The sequence below is a fragment of the Bos taurus genome, chromosome 19 (assembly GCF_002263795.3).
Source record: "Bos taurus isolate L1 Dominette 01449 registration number 42190680 breed Hereford chromosome 19, ARS-UCD2.0, whole genome shotgun sequence".
In the NCBI taxonomy this organism is placed as follows: Eukaryota; Metazoa; Chordata; class Mammalia; order Artiodactyla; family Bovidae; genus Bos; species Bos taurus.
Genome location: NC_037346.1, coordinates 39,519,057 through 39,534,306, shown reverse-complemented (window position 1 = coordinate 39,534,306; position 15,250 = coordinate 39,519,057). Strand labels below are relative to the sequence as shown.

At 37.9% G+C, this 15,250-nt stretch overlaps 1 protein-coding gene across 2 annotated transcripts in view; it reads left to right on the top strand.

The window, feature by feature from the left end:
- Positions 1–2,489: 2,489 nt before the first annotated feature.
- FBXO47 (F-box protein 47) overlaps positions 2,490–15,250 on the top strand; it is a 28,585-nt gene continuing 15,824 nt past the window's right edge. Inside the window, exons 1-5 of one of the 2 annotated variants that reach the window (XM_010816162.3) lie at positions 2,490–3,521; positions 6,174–6,380; positions 6,903–7,070; positions 11,735–11,811; positions 13,308–13,385. In XM_010816162.3, the coding sequence (XP_010814464.1) occupies positions 6,200–6,380; positions 6,903–7,070; positions 11,735–11,811; positions 13,308–13,385 (504 nt within the window). In that variant the 5' untranslated portion in view covers positions 2,490–3,521; positions 6,174–6,199. 2 annotated transcript variants of the gene reach the window in all.

The following is a 15,250-nucleotide window of genomic DNA, read 5'->3' as shown; positions in this document are numbered from 1 at the left end:
TTTTTTCTGTCCAGTCTTTTAATGGAGAAGGCAATGGCACCCCACTCCAGTACTCTTGCCTGGAAAATCCCATGGGCGGAGGAGCCTGGTAGGTATCTGCAGTCCATGGGATCGCTAAGAGTCGGACACGACTGAGTGACTTCACTTTCACTTTTCACTTTCATGCTTTGGAGAAGGAAATGGCAACCCATTCCAGTGTTCTCACCTGGAGAATCCCAGGGACAGAGGAGCCTGGTGGGCTGCCATCTCTGGGATTGCACAGAGTCGGACACAACTAAAGTGACTTAGCAGTAGCAGTAGCAGTCTTTTAATTCACTTATATATTTAAAATGTATGTGTGTAAATATATATATACATATATATATAAACAGAATATTTAAATTTGGAATCATATCATAACTATCTTAAAACTTAATTTTATATCCTATGTCATTTTTCAATGAAAAATCTTTAATGAAAATTTTTTAATCTTTGAAAGGATATTATTAATAATGGACAAAGTTGTAGTGTGAAGAGGCATAATTTATTTAGTCATTCTCATATGATGAATGTTTGCAGAGTTTTCGCTGAGTCTTGGGGTTACCATTCTCATGTGTAAACCTTTTATAGCATAGGCTGCAGTCCATGGGGTCGCCAAGAGTCGGACACGACTGAGCAACTTCACTTTCACTTTCCACTTTCATGCATTGGAGAAGGAAATGGCAACCCACTCCAGTGTTCTTGCCTGGAGAATCCCATGGATGGAGAAGCCTGGTAGGCTGCAGTCCATGGGGTCGCACAGAGTCGGACACGACTGAAGCGACTTAGCAGCAGCAGCAGCAGCTGATTTTTCTTATAAAAGGTTTCTAGAAGTGGAATTATTGGGTAAATAAGTATGAATATTTTTGTGGTTCTTGATGGATCTTGCAAAACTACTTTTCAAAAGTGCTCATTTGCTTGACAACTGACCCTCTGGACTGTCTGGAGATTTGGCAGTGTGTTCATCACGTTGCAGAACAAACACCTGTCTTTCTACCTGGCTTACGGTGGATACTGTGAGCCCACGGCCACCTTCTCCTGTGTGGCCCTCCTAACAGACCCCTACAAGCACAGTTCACACAGTACTTGTTTCTCAGAGCCAGCAATCTAAAGGGCTAGGTGCTCTCAAAAGAAATGCAGCCGCATGAGGTGACTTGGTCCTGGTCAGTTCCATGAAGGGCTCCAGAGAAGACTGCAGAACCAAGAACCAGGAGGTGCTCCAAAGAGCTCAAATTTGAATAAACACTGCATGCTCAGTCCCTCAGTGGTGTCCAACTCTTTGCAACCCCATGGCCTGTAGGCCACCAGGCTCCTCTGTCCATGGGATTTCCTAGGCAAGGATACTGGAGTGGGTTGCCATTTCCTTCTCCACAAAATACTTTGTAAGTCAAAATTAATGAATCTCTGTGACTACATGATATATGTCAATTAATCCTAAATTTCATCTCAACCTTTATGAAGTTACTTATATATTCTATTTTACTGAGGAATGTAGGTACATCTTAATTTCTTGCTTATAATGTGGAGTGGGTCTGCAAAGACAGGAGTTTGTGTTGTGTCTGACTCTTAGCCCGCCAGACTCCTCTGTTCACGGAGATGCTTCAGAAAAGAATACTGGAGTGTGTAGCCTATCCCTTCTCCAAGGGATCTTCTGACCCAGGAATCAAACCAGAGTCTCCTACATTGCAGGGAGATTCTTTACCAGCTGAGTTACCAGGAAGAGCCTACTGTGTTCTAAGTTGGCTCTCATTTAGGGCCTTTATATGAAGTCCTGCACATCCACATCTGTGGATGCTGCCTGGAGAGGATGCTGCCTCTCCAGGATCTCCATAGAGTCACTCCTAGTTGCTTGCTAAACTCTGCCAGCCAGGCTTGCAAATACCTAGAACATACCAAAATCTACACTGCTGTTCCCTTTTCTCCCATCCCCTCTCCTGACTGGCTCCTTCTCCTCCATTAGTTCTCAAATTAAATGTAACCTCTTCAAAGGGATCTTTCAAACCAGTCCATCTAAAATAGGTACACGCTCCCTGCCTCCAACTTTCATATTTTCTGTTTGCCTTATTTCCTCCATAACACTGCTATCTGCAGTTTATTTTGTCTGCTCATTCTATATTTCCCATTAGACTAATGAGCTCCAGTAAGGCAGAACACATATGACTTGTTTTCTGTGGTATCTTTAGGACCTGATCCTGTGACTGGCCCAAAGCAGATTTCAATAAATTGCCAATGAATGAATAAATGAATGAGAATTTATTCTTCAAGGGAGGAGGAGGACCAAGCAAGGAAGATTTGTCTTGGACTCCAACTTGAGATGCTGGAGGCACTCATCCTTCTTTGTTCTAGGCACACCCAGATAGGTTTAAAAAGGAACATTGGGGGTTTTCCCCAAAAGAAGTTTTCATGAAAGCTCTTGTAACTTAGTAACTTATCCTCTTGGCTTGGCGTTGGTGGGGGGGGGGGGGGGGGGGTGGTATGGTGCGGGGCGGGGTGAGGGGGAGTGAAAGTGGCTCAGTGGAGTCCGACTCTTTGTGATCCCATGGACTAGCCTGCCAGGTCCCTCTGTCCATGGAATTCTCCAGGCCAGAATACAGGAGTGCGTAACCGTTCCCTTCTCCAGGGGATCTCCCCACGGCATCAAATCCAGGTCTCCTGCATTGCAGCCGAATTCTTTACCGTCTGAACCACCAGGGGGTGGGGGGCGTGGATTTAAAACCCGGCTTAAAACTAGGTTAAAAGGAAAGGAAATCGTTTGGAACAGATGTGCGGTTCACCAGATTGGGGCTCTTCATTTTGCATCCTCCCCTCCCGTTTCTGGGCTTCCCAGATGGCGCTAGTGTTACCACTAGCCGAACGCCAATGCAGGAGACTTGAGAGACGCCAGTTCGATCCCTGGTTCGTGAAGATCACCTGGAAAGGTAAATGGCAACCCACTCCAGTATTCTCGCCTGGAGAATTCCATGAACAGAGGAGCCTGGCGAGCCACAGAGCATGGGGTCGCAGAGTCTGACGCGACTTAGCACGCACGCACTCCCGTTTCTAACGGCTCCACCCCTTCCTGTGGCAACGAGTGGCTTTGGCTTAGGGTCTGGCACCAAAGACCCACTTCGTCCTCGTTGATTATTCATGAAGTGGGTGGATCTGTGTGTGTGTTTGGGGGGGGTCCTTAATATTTATAAGGGGGCGGAGTCTCCTTTCTGAGGGAGCTCAGGGAGGGTTCTAAAATATTCCTCACGGAGGACGGCACTATGGGGTCCGGGGGCGGGGCCTTCTTCCCGCTGGGGCTCCTGGGAGGATTCTAAAATATTCTCGAGGCCAAGGGGGCGCCTGCGAGACTGGAACGCAGCTTCGGAGCCGACGGGAGCTGGACGTTCCCTCTTCCTGGCGACAAAACCTTGAGGAAATTTTCTTTTCTAAATATTAAGAAATTTGAGGAGGTGGGGCAGAACGACCAAGTCCCATTTTCCTGTGATCCTTTAGCCGGAAAACTGTCAAAATCTGTGGTAAAAAAAATTTTTTTCCCCAATAATTTCTAGAGATAAGTTTCATCTTTCCATGGACTGGAGACAGTCAAAAATGCATCCCAGTGTGGTTTGACTCTTAAATTGGAAAGTTTTTCTTTTATGGCCTCTCTGGTTTACCTCTTTGAAGATATTTTGAGCTTATTCCGGAGCACGGGGGGATGGGTCTCTTCAAAGGGTTTTCTTATGTTAAAACAAAATAGAAATCCTGCTGAATTGCTATTGGAAGGTTTTCTCAGAGAAGAGGGAGAAAAGTTCATCCAAGAGGTACTTAAAGCCTTTCAAACGTGGGCAAAAGTAGTGAGACGGAACAGGGCATTGAAACGTCATCGTATTACGATTATTTGGGTTCGTGATTCTCATTCTCTAGAGGGCTGAGAGGAAACCAGAAATTATTTGGGATTACACCTTTAGGATTATCAGGAAGTCTTGTTATCTACCCTGGAACGTTCAGGTCTGACTGAGAAAAAGAAGGAATTGTAAGAGGAGACTTTAGTTTTAGCAGGATTTAGATCACTGTATTTTAACTTCTCTCAGAGGTTTAAAAATATATAGTGTGTGGTTGACACACTAAAGCCCCCCAGGTTTTAGGTGTCAGTGAGTTTCTGAAGAGCCCGCAGGCTCCCACCCAAGTCCCAGGTTACACAGTGCTCAGAGAAACAGAACAAAACCTAGGCCAGGTGTATATTTTACTATAATGAAAAATGTTCTTAAATGCCTACTGTGAGAAGTTAAAAACAATCTTATGGGGAGGAGGGAGGATGGTTCAGGATGGGGAACACATGTATACCTTTGGCGGATTCATTTTGATATTTGGCAGAACTAATACAATTATGTAAAGTTTAAAAATAAAATTATTAAAATAAAAAAAAAGTACCTCCATCCTCCCCCCAAAAAAAAATAATCTTATGGATTGAATAAATTAATATTCTTTCATTTGGTGAAATCCCATGCAGTCCTTTTAAAAATATATACTTGTAGAAATATAACTATTGGTATGGAAAGAAATGACAATTTTAATTACAACTGAAAAGGATTACAAAATAGTGTGAACAGTGATTTCCTCTGTTTTTGTAAAAAAGAAACATATGGAAAACTCTAGAATGTTATGAGCCAAAGGGCTTGATTTTGTGCTAAAAACCAAATGAATTTAATATTCTTCTTTTTGTTTTGCTGTATTTTGTAAAAATTTTTGACAGTGCATGTTACTTGTGTAATTTTAATGATTATTTAAAAATATCTACTAGCAAAGCACTATGTAGGGTATAGTTTTAAGGGAAATTCACAATATACTTTTCACTAAGCACTAAATTTCTTGGCCACATTTTCAATTATACAGCTGATTTTAAATTGATGTAAATTGACACGAAACCTTTTAGATGAATAAGTAGCAATGTGATTTTTTAGCAATTTTGTGCCAAAAGGAGAAAATGCATTTTGGTCAGATATATTTGTAACTCTTTGATGAAATGTCTTAGTTGTTTCTTCAGAAATAAGGAGCCCTAGATTGGAGTTATAGTTATGCATGTGTACATATGCATGTACATATTTACATATTTACAAAAGAGTGTTTTCTGAATAGGAAAAGGAAAGACACAAAGTCACTGTGTGTGATAACATTTTTTAAAAAGAATTATTGTTTAGTGTAAGTGAATTACTAGTAACTTCAATAAAATTCTTTCTATGAAATGTTTAGTTTGAAATAAGTTATGTAGATCCTTCCTAAGACTTGTCAGTTTAGTCGCTTAGTCGTGTCCAATCTTTGCAACGCCATGGACTGCAGCACGCCAGGCTTCCCTGTCCATCACCAACTCCTAGAGCTTACTCAAACACATGTCCATCGGGTCAATGATGCTATCCAACCATCTCATCTTCTGTCATCCCCTTCTCCCACCTTCAATCTTTCCCAGCATCAGGGTCTTTTCCAATGAGTCAGTTCTTCGCATCAGGTGGCCAAAGTATTGAAGTTTCATTATAAGCTGCTATTAAACAAAAGTGGAATTGAGGGAAAATTATTAATTTATTCTAGTCTTATTAATTTTATAAAACTTTGATTTCATCACACATAGTGAATCATAATGAAACCATCTTAATCTGTTAGAGCTAGTCAGTTTTAAAAAGCTACAAACTAAAGTCTGTTTTTCAATCTGTCTTTATTGTTTCCAACAAAAGAACATGTCAGTATTGTTTTTAAAAAATAGAAAAAGTTTTAATTCTACATTAATACTTTGAATTTTTTAAGAATTAAAGTAAAAACAACATACTAATTGACAAATATTGAATGGATTGAAATTATAATTTTTGTGTTAATTTTTTTGCTTTTTGAAAATGTCACATTTCTTTTCTTAGAATACATTTCATCTAAATACATATCTCATTTTCTACTAAAACTCTGTCTGAAATATCTGGCTAAGAGGGAAAAGATTTTTAAATATTTCATATTATGCTGGAATGAATAAATAGACTCTACTGGTTGGAATGCCCTATATTGGGCATCACATTAAAAGTTCTGTAACTATAGAGAGATAACTATTACCCATCAAAATATGAATCTTTCTATTTAAAGAAACAACATCGCTTCATCAATATAATTTCCTTTTTTCTTTGTCTCTTGTGCTTTTGTTTTCTAATCAGAGTAAATTCATGAGATAAGGAAGAGGATGACGTCTAGAGTAAATACCAGTTTCACTTTGATTCCTAACCAGAAATATAGACGTAGTAGTCGTCGATCCAGCTGTTTTTCCAACACCTTTGACTCAGATTCTCAGCCCTTATCAACGCTTGGAAATTTTAAAGCCTTGCCATTGGAAATATTCCAAATAATTCTAAAATATTTGTCAGGTGAGGTTTGGCGACTATAAGTAGGCAACATGGACACTGGAATATTTTATTTTCCCCAAGAAGTAGTTTTGTCATCTTAGACCCCGCTAGAATGTTAATGGTGTTCAGTTCAGTCTCTCAGTCATGTCCAACTCTCTGCAATCCCATGGACTGCAGCATACCAGGCCTCCCTGTCCGTGTTCACATTTAGTTTACTTTTTAAAATTTCATCATTGTTAGGTAAGTGGTACTCGGATAAAATATGACACTCAAACTCCTTAAAGTATGCTTCTAATTATGACATGGTAATTTGAGTGTTACATCCCCAAATGTTTCTAATTCATTGAGAACTAGATTTCAAACAATTTTAAGATTTTTCCCTTTTCCCCACTTTAATTATTTATTTTTAGTAGTATTATTAATAGTAGTATTATTTAGTAGTAGTATTAATGAGCTAACTTGTAAGTTCATAGACTGCTAATAGTGATGTTCTTGTATTTAAGCCATTTACATATATGTATATGTGTATATTTCTTTTGATAGTGAAGGATATCAGCATGCTAAGCATGGTGTCCAAAACAGTCAGCCAGCACATTATTAATTATATCTCAACCTCATCAGGAAGCAAAAGACTTTTACTACAGGATTTTCATGACCTTGAGCTGCCTGACAGAGAAGACACCGCTATAGTGGAACACTACAGATCTCTAGGTAATTTATGTAATATAATGAGAATTGTAACAGATAAAGAACTATACTTAATTAAGGGGGTTTTAATCATGCAATTCTGTAAGGCCTGTGGGAAATGGAATACTTCCTATTTCCATGACACTTTTACTCTTCCAGTGTGAGGACTTTCCCTTAGCAGCAATCCTTTTGTTTATTGTTTAGTCGCTCAGTTGTGTCCAACTCTTTGCGACCCTGTGGACACCAGGGGTCCTGTCTTTCAGAATCTCCCGGAGTTTTCTCAAAGTCTTGTTGATGCCATCCAACCATCTCATCCTCTGTCACCCTCTTCTCCTGCTGCCCTAAGTCTTTCCCAGCCTCAGGGTCTTTTCCAGTGAGTCGGCTCTTCACATCAGGTGGCCAAAGGATTGGAGCTTCAGCTTCAGTGTCAGTCCTTCCAATGAATATTCTGGGTTGATTTCCTTTAGGATTGACTGGTTTGATCTCCTTGCTGTCCAAGGAACTCTCGGTAGTCTTCTCCAGCACCACAAATTCAAAGCATCATTTCTTTGGTGCTCAGACTTCTTTATGGTCCAGTCTCACATCCCTGCGTGACTACTGGAGAAACCATAGTTTTGACTGTACAGACCTTTGTCAGCAAAGTGATGTCTCTGATTTTTAATACACTGTCTAGATTTGTCATAACTTTTCTTCCAAGGAGCAAGCATCTCTTAATTTCATGACTGCAGTCATCATCCACAGTGATTTTGGAGCACAAGAAAAGAAAGTCTGTCACTGTTTGCACTTTTTCCCCATCTATTTGCCATGAAGTGATGGGACTGGATGCCGCGATCTTCATTTTTTGAATGTTGAGTTTTAAGTTAGCTTTTTCAATTTCCTTTTTCACCTTGATCAAGAAACTTGATCAATTCCTGTTCGCTTTCTGCCACTGGGGTGGTGTCATCTGCATATCTGAGATTATTGATATTTCTCCCAGCAGTCATGATTCCAGCATGGGGTTCATCCAGCCCAGCATTTCACATGATGCATATAAGTTAAATAAGCAGGTGATAGTATACAACCTTGTACTCCTTTTTGAATTTTGAACCATTCCGTTGTTTCATGTCCAGTTCTAACTGTTGCTTTTTTTCCTGCATACAGATTTCTCAGGAGATGGGTAAGGTGGTCTCGTATTCCCGTCTCTTTCAGAATTTTCCAGTTTGTTATGATCCACACAGTCAAAGGCTCTAGTGCAGTCAGTGCAGAAGCAGATGTTTTCCTGAATTCCCTTGTTTTCTCTATCATCCAGCAAATGTTGACAATTTGATCTCTGGTGCCTCTGCCTTTTCTAAACCCAGCTTGTACATCTAGATGTTCTCGGTTCACATACTGTTGAAGCCTAGCTTGAAGGATTTTGAGCATAACCTTGCTAGCATGTGAAATGAGTGTGATTGTTAGGTAGTTTGAACATTCTTTGGCATTGCCCTTCTTTGGGACTGGAATGGAAACTGACCTTTTCCAGTCCAGTGGCCACTGTTGAGTTTCCAAATTTGCTGGCATATTGAGTGCAGCACTTTAACAGTATTATCTTTTAGGATTTGAAATAGCTCAACTGGAATTCCGTCACCTCCACTAGCTTTGTTTGTGGTAATGCTTCCTAAGGCCTACTTGACTTCACACTTCAGGATATCTGGCTCTAGGTGAATGGTCACACCATTGTGGTCATCCGAGTCTTTAAGACCTTTTTTGTACAGTTCTTCTGTGTATGCTTGCCACCTCTTCTGGATCTCTTCTTCTTCTTTTAGGTCCATACCGTTTCTGTCCTTTATTATGCCTTCTTTACATGAAATGTTCCCTTGGTATCTCTAGTTTGCTTGAAGAGACTAGTATTTCCCATTCTATTGTTTTCCTCTGTTTCTTCACATTGTTCATTTAAGAAGACTTTCTTATCTCTCCTTGCTATTCTTTGGAACTCTGCATTCAGATGCGTGTATCTTTTCTTTTCTCCTTTGCCTTTCACGTCTCTTCTTTTTTCAGCTATTTGTAAGGCCTTCTCAGACCACAGTCCTTTACATTATCTTTAAAGATGAGAATGCACTTTAAAGTGTCTGTCCTTGTGACTTCATGTGGACACAATGTCATCGAAGCTTATCATCTGGTGGCTTACCAGTTTAGGAAATTGATGTATTTCTATGCTTTACTTTGTGTGGATATGATGAGTTTTATCTCTGTATTTCTTTTCCTTTTCAACCATAATCTAGTTCTTAAAACATAAAATAAATTTAAATATATTATTGTGGAAAATCACTTATTCTGTTATCAGAAACAATGGTTTCCTCTCTTAAGGATGCTATGCATTTACTAATAAATCATTATGCTATTATTAAATTAACTTTAGCAAAGGAAGTTGTGGACGGTTTCTTCCCTAGATTTGTAATCGTTTATATCTTTCATCCCATTCATTGATTTCATTCTTCCTGAGAATGAGAATAAAATTCTAATTTTGACTTGACTTAATGACACCAGTTTAATTATGAAGCTACCTGTAGTTAATCAAAACATGGCAATGAAACAAAATATCTGATGTTGAGAGTAAGTTAAGTGAATATTACCTTTTAGTATCCCAAGGATGCCTAGTTTTCAAATAGTGAAATAAGACTGCATAGATGTGAAATACATCAAACTGTATTTGATAAGTATACTTAATAAGACTAAATGAAAAGTATGTGATCTAGTTACAATGTTATTGGTTTCAGTACTTATGATTAAGCTTAGTAAAGCTTGCAAATGAATACATCAATTACTTTTTGCCACTTATTGTAAATATCTTTTTTCAAACATCATCAGTTGTGGAGGAAGTGGTTCTTGGGAAAAGCTTATTCTTTAGTTTAATTAGAAAGAATTTTTTTCTCTCTGATCAGGCTCAATTGCATAAACAAACAAAAAGCATTAAGACAATTATGTGGATAATTCAGTTAAAAATACAGATATGTGTTGATCTTTAAAGGTAGCTTTTAAATGTGGTTTTATTCATGTAATGATTTCAACCTTCCATTTAAATTTGGTGCAGACAGCTAGCTTATGACTGATTCTTTAGATAAATGTTTGATGTACTTACCATTTCCTCACATTGCCATTCCTGTGTTCTTGTTTTCCGACATTAAAATAACATTTTCACAATTCTGCATTCTGAGGTTTATACATTTTAATTTGCTGCTTCATACAAAACAGAGCAGATGGCCAGTGTGAAAAGAACAGTACATCTGATCTATTTTAGTGAGAAGAAATTAAAGAAGTTGGTCTCTAAAGGATATAACAGAGCACCTGTGTTAAAAAATAAATAAGTCAACTGGCATTGGTTTTTATGAGAAATTGCAACCCTTAAAAATAGGCATTCTGCATTTAAAAAAGCAACCAGCATGCAATTAGAGTTTACAGTTCCCCGGCTATGATATGCCTTGAGACTGGATGCCAGAACATGAAAGGAAAAGAACTCAGCCCGAAAGCCAAACACTGAAAATGTCTTTTTATGTACAAAAATAAGACGAGTTTATCTTTAAAATGCAATCCTGGTAATGTGTTGCCCAAACATAGCAACTTCTAAAAATAAGTTCAATTCCCATAGATTCTAAAGAATTATATAGTTTTTTGTATTATGTAAAAAAGTAAATGCAGAGAAGATGAAGACTAAAGAAAGTCATGATATTCAGGTATGCATTTTCTTACCATATGTCTTATTTTTAGTTTGAGGATATTTGCCCTTATAGGAATGTTAACAATATATTGCCATTTTAGGAGAACAGAACACTTAAAGTTTGAGAAAACAAATTATACACTTCCTGTCACTGTAGTTCAAGTTACATAGCTCACTGGGAAATTAAAGGCTTTTAAAAAAAATATGTAAACACAAAATTCTATACATTCTTAACATGTGAGCCCCATAAAAGGATATCTTTAAAGAAATAAATAAATATTTCATCCAAACTGGATACTTTCTGTGAGGGAAAAAAGCCTTCTAATCTCTGAAATTTCAAGTACTTATGACTAAGTTTTGTACAGTATTTGGAGAAAAGAATACAAAATCTCTTCTCTCACTCTTTCCATTAGCAATTCTTAAAACATTTTCCCTTGTGGACATGAGGCTAATTTTAAGAGATACCAGGAAAAAAAAAGAGATACTGGAAAATGTTTTCTATGGAATAAAGACAGTAGAGTTTCCCAATTGTGTTTTGTATTTGGTTATTGTTGTCTTTTGGGGGGCTTCCCTTGTAGCTCAGTGGGTAAAGAATCTGTCGGCAGTGCAAGAGACCTCCCTTGGAGAAGGAAATGGCAACCCACTCCAGTATTCTTTCCTGGAGAATCCCATGGACAGAGGAGTCTGGCAGGCTACAGTCCATGGAGTCCACCATTGTTATCTTTTTAAATTGAAATACTTTCTTAAATCTATTCTATAGCACCAATTTCACAGTTTTTTGTAAGATTTCATGTCATAGCCTCTTGGGTGAATACCAGAATCATCCTTGGTAAACACATGTATTACAAGCGTTGTGCACCCTTCCTCCCAAACTTCCCCTTAAAAACACTGGTATCAGCTCACAGTCCGTTAAGGTACATCTCACTTTCAGGAAACATTATGCTGTGAGTTATAGATATTCTTAAGTTAATTACATTGTTGTTGTTTTCTTTCATGTGTCTCTTTACTTTCTCAGGTCTACTATTTAAAAGATGTACATTGCTGCTACCCACAAAGGAAAGACTAAAGTACATTCACAAGATACTTGCAGATGTAAGATCATACTTCTAAAATAGTTCACAATCTTGATTTCCAGTAAAGATGTTTTATTATTAATGTCTTATACTTGTTTTAAATCTGTATTTATTTTTATGGAATTTCATGAATTAGTACTAAAAATTGATTGATGATAATTAATACTTTACCAAGTACTCAGATTATAAAACACCAAAATGTAGTATAGGAGTATTTTCACTCAAGTGTATTAGGTTTATCAAAGTAGTAAAAGTATTTTTACCTCGTGGGAATTCTGAAGATGTTTTAAAGTGATGATGTAGATATTTTATTAAAATGGAAATAATTTCCAAGTGTTAACATTTTACTGTTTAAATATTAAAAGCATTTTAAATATATAAAATGACAAACCTTTTATGACAATTTATGATTTGGAAATGTGTATTAATGTGTTAGGGCATAATCTCTGTTAGACATTGAGTTTTATTATATAAGTCCAAATATATATCTACTATTGCTGATTCAGTTTTACACTCAATAGTATGCAAACTGTTTCCACTGGCTTTTTTCATGTCAGTGTTTGCATTAAGTTCAGCCTCTAGGTTATTGCAGCAACTTCCAAGATGATCTTCCTACCATTCATTTCTTCACTCCCCAAGACATTCTGTATGCTGAATCACTTTCATCAATTTAATTTTCTTGCTTAAAAATCTTCCAGTGGTTACTCAATTTCATCACAATAAGGTCCAAAGTCCACAGGTGGTATTTAGGTTCTCCTTGACAGGGGCTTCCCTGGTGGCTTAGAGGGTAAAGCATCTGCCTGCAATGTGGGAGACCCGGGTTCAATCCCTGAGTTGGAAAGATCCTCTGGAGAAAGATCCTCTGGAGAAGGAAACGGCAACCCACTCCAGTACTCTTGCCTGGAAAATCCTGTAGATGGAGGAGCCTGGGAGGCTGCAGTCCATGGGGTGGCAAAGAGTCGGACACGACTGAGCGACTTCACTTTGACAGTGCAAGCTTAATTCCTACTATCTTGAGCCTGACTAAGCTGCTCATATCTTTCTTTCCAAATGAACCTTTTTTATTTTTATCTCTATACAATTTTCCCTTTATTGTTTCCTCACCAATACTATCTATTCATTATATTTGAATCCCACTCAAAGACATTACTTGTTTTACATCCTTCATAAGCTTTTTAAATCATTCTCAGAATGATCCTTTCCCTGATTTCATCATGTCTGATATGTGTATTTGGTCATTGCAGCACTTATACATATTCTAACCTGAAATGTAAAAATAACTTCAGGTATGTATATTGGCCTAAATAAATTGTGAGCTCCTTGAGGCAGAGACTTTGTTCTATACTTCTTTCATAATCCTCCACCTATGTAACATGATACTAATCAGTTATATAGTGTTTTAGTTATTTTCAGTTAAGATTGAAAAAGGTCATTACATATTTCCACTTAATTTGAATGTCAGATCATTGTACAGTTGCACTGAAAAGGAGGAATTAATAGTTGTTCTCTTTATAGGTTTCCTGTTTTAAATTCAATGGATGTGCAGCTCCTTTGCAATGTGTAGGATTGCTATGTTATGGCATATTTTTACAGGTACATTTTTTATTTACTGAAAGAAGAAAAGGAATTCTTTTTGAACTGTTAATAAGTAGAGTATGTAATCTGTCTATAAAATAATAAAAGTGATAATAATCTAAAAAGAAAACAAAATAACATTGTAAAGGTTTGAGAATGTGTTAATATGTTTGCCACCTCAGGTTTTCTTCTTGGATTTCTCACTAGTAAGAAATGTTTAACATTTATATGCTCTATACCAATGTCCTTGAAGTTTCCAGCCAATTGTAATGACTGGAAATATTGTAGGGTACAGAGTGTGGATGTGTAATGAATTTTAAGTCTTGGGCTAGTTATTGGGATGTGATTTTAGAAATCAACTGTATTTTAAAAATTGTGACTATAGGAAATGATAGATACAACTGATTTTAGTATGGGGCTTCCCAAGTGGTGCTTGTGGTAAAGAACCTGCCTGCTGAAGCAGGAGACAAAAAAGACCCAGGTTCGATCCCTGGGTTGGGAAGTTCCCCTAGAGAAGGACATGATAATCTGCTCCAGTATTCTTGTGTGGAGAATACCATGGATAGAGATGCTTGGCAGGCTATAGTCCATGGGATTTCAGAGTCGGATATGGAGTGCAACACCTCAGGCTTCGTTGTCCTTCACTATCTCCTGGAGTTTGCTCAAATTTCTGTCCATTAAGACAGTGATGCTATCTAACCATCTCATCCTCTGCCACCCCCTTCTCCTTTTGCTTTCTCAGCATCAGGATCTTTTCCAATGAGTCGGCTCTTCGCATCAAGTAGTCAAAGTATTGGAGCTTCAACATCAGTCCTTCTGATGAATATTCAGGGTTGATTTCCTTTAGGATTTATTGGTTTGATTTCCTTGAAGTCCAGGGGACTCTCAAGAGTCTTTGCCAGCACCATAATTGAAAGCATCAATTCTTTGACGCTCAGCTTTCTTTCTGGTCCAACTCTCACATCCATACATGATTCTTGGAAAAACCATAGCTTTGACCATGTGGACCTTTGTCAGCAAAGTGATGTCACAGCTTTTTCATACGCTCTCTAGGTTTTTCATAGTTTTATTTCCAAGGAGCAAGCATCTTTTAATTTCATAGTTGCCGTCATTGTCCGCAGTGACTTCGGAAAAGAAAATCTGTCACTGTTTCCACTTTTCCTCATCTATTTGCCATGAAGTAATGGAACCGGATGTCATGATCTTCTTTTTTTACAATGTTGAGTTTCAGGCCAGCTTTTCACTCTCCTCTTTTGCCCTCATCAAAAGGCTCTTTAGTTCCTCTTCACTTTCTGCCATTAGAGTGGTATCATCTGCTTATCTGAGGATGTTGATATTTCTTCCAGCAATCTTAATTCCAGGTTGGGATTTATCCAGCCTGGTATTTCAAATGATGTACTCTGCATAGAAGTTAAATAAACAAGATAACAATATACAGTCTTTATATATATATATATATATATATATATATATATATATATATATATATATACAGGCTGTATATACAATATACAGTCATACTCCTTTCCCAATTTTGAAGCAGTCTGTTGTTTCATGTCTGGTTCTAACTGTTGGTTCTTGACCTGCATACAGTTTTCTCAGGAAGTAGGTAAGGTGATCTGGTATTCCCATTTCTTTCAGAATTTTCCACAGTTTGTTGTGATCCACTTAGTGTAGTTAGTGAAACAGAAGTAGATGTTTTTCTGGAATTTCCTTGTTTTCTCTGTGATCCAGCGAATGTTGGCAGTTTGGTCTCTGGTTCCTCTGCCTTTTCTAAACCCAGCCTGTATACCTGGAATTTCTCGGTTCACGTACTGCTGAAGCCTAGCTTGAAGGATTTGGAGCATAACCTTGCTAGCATGTGAAATGAGTACGATTGTTAG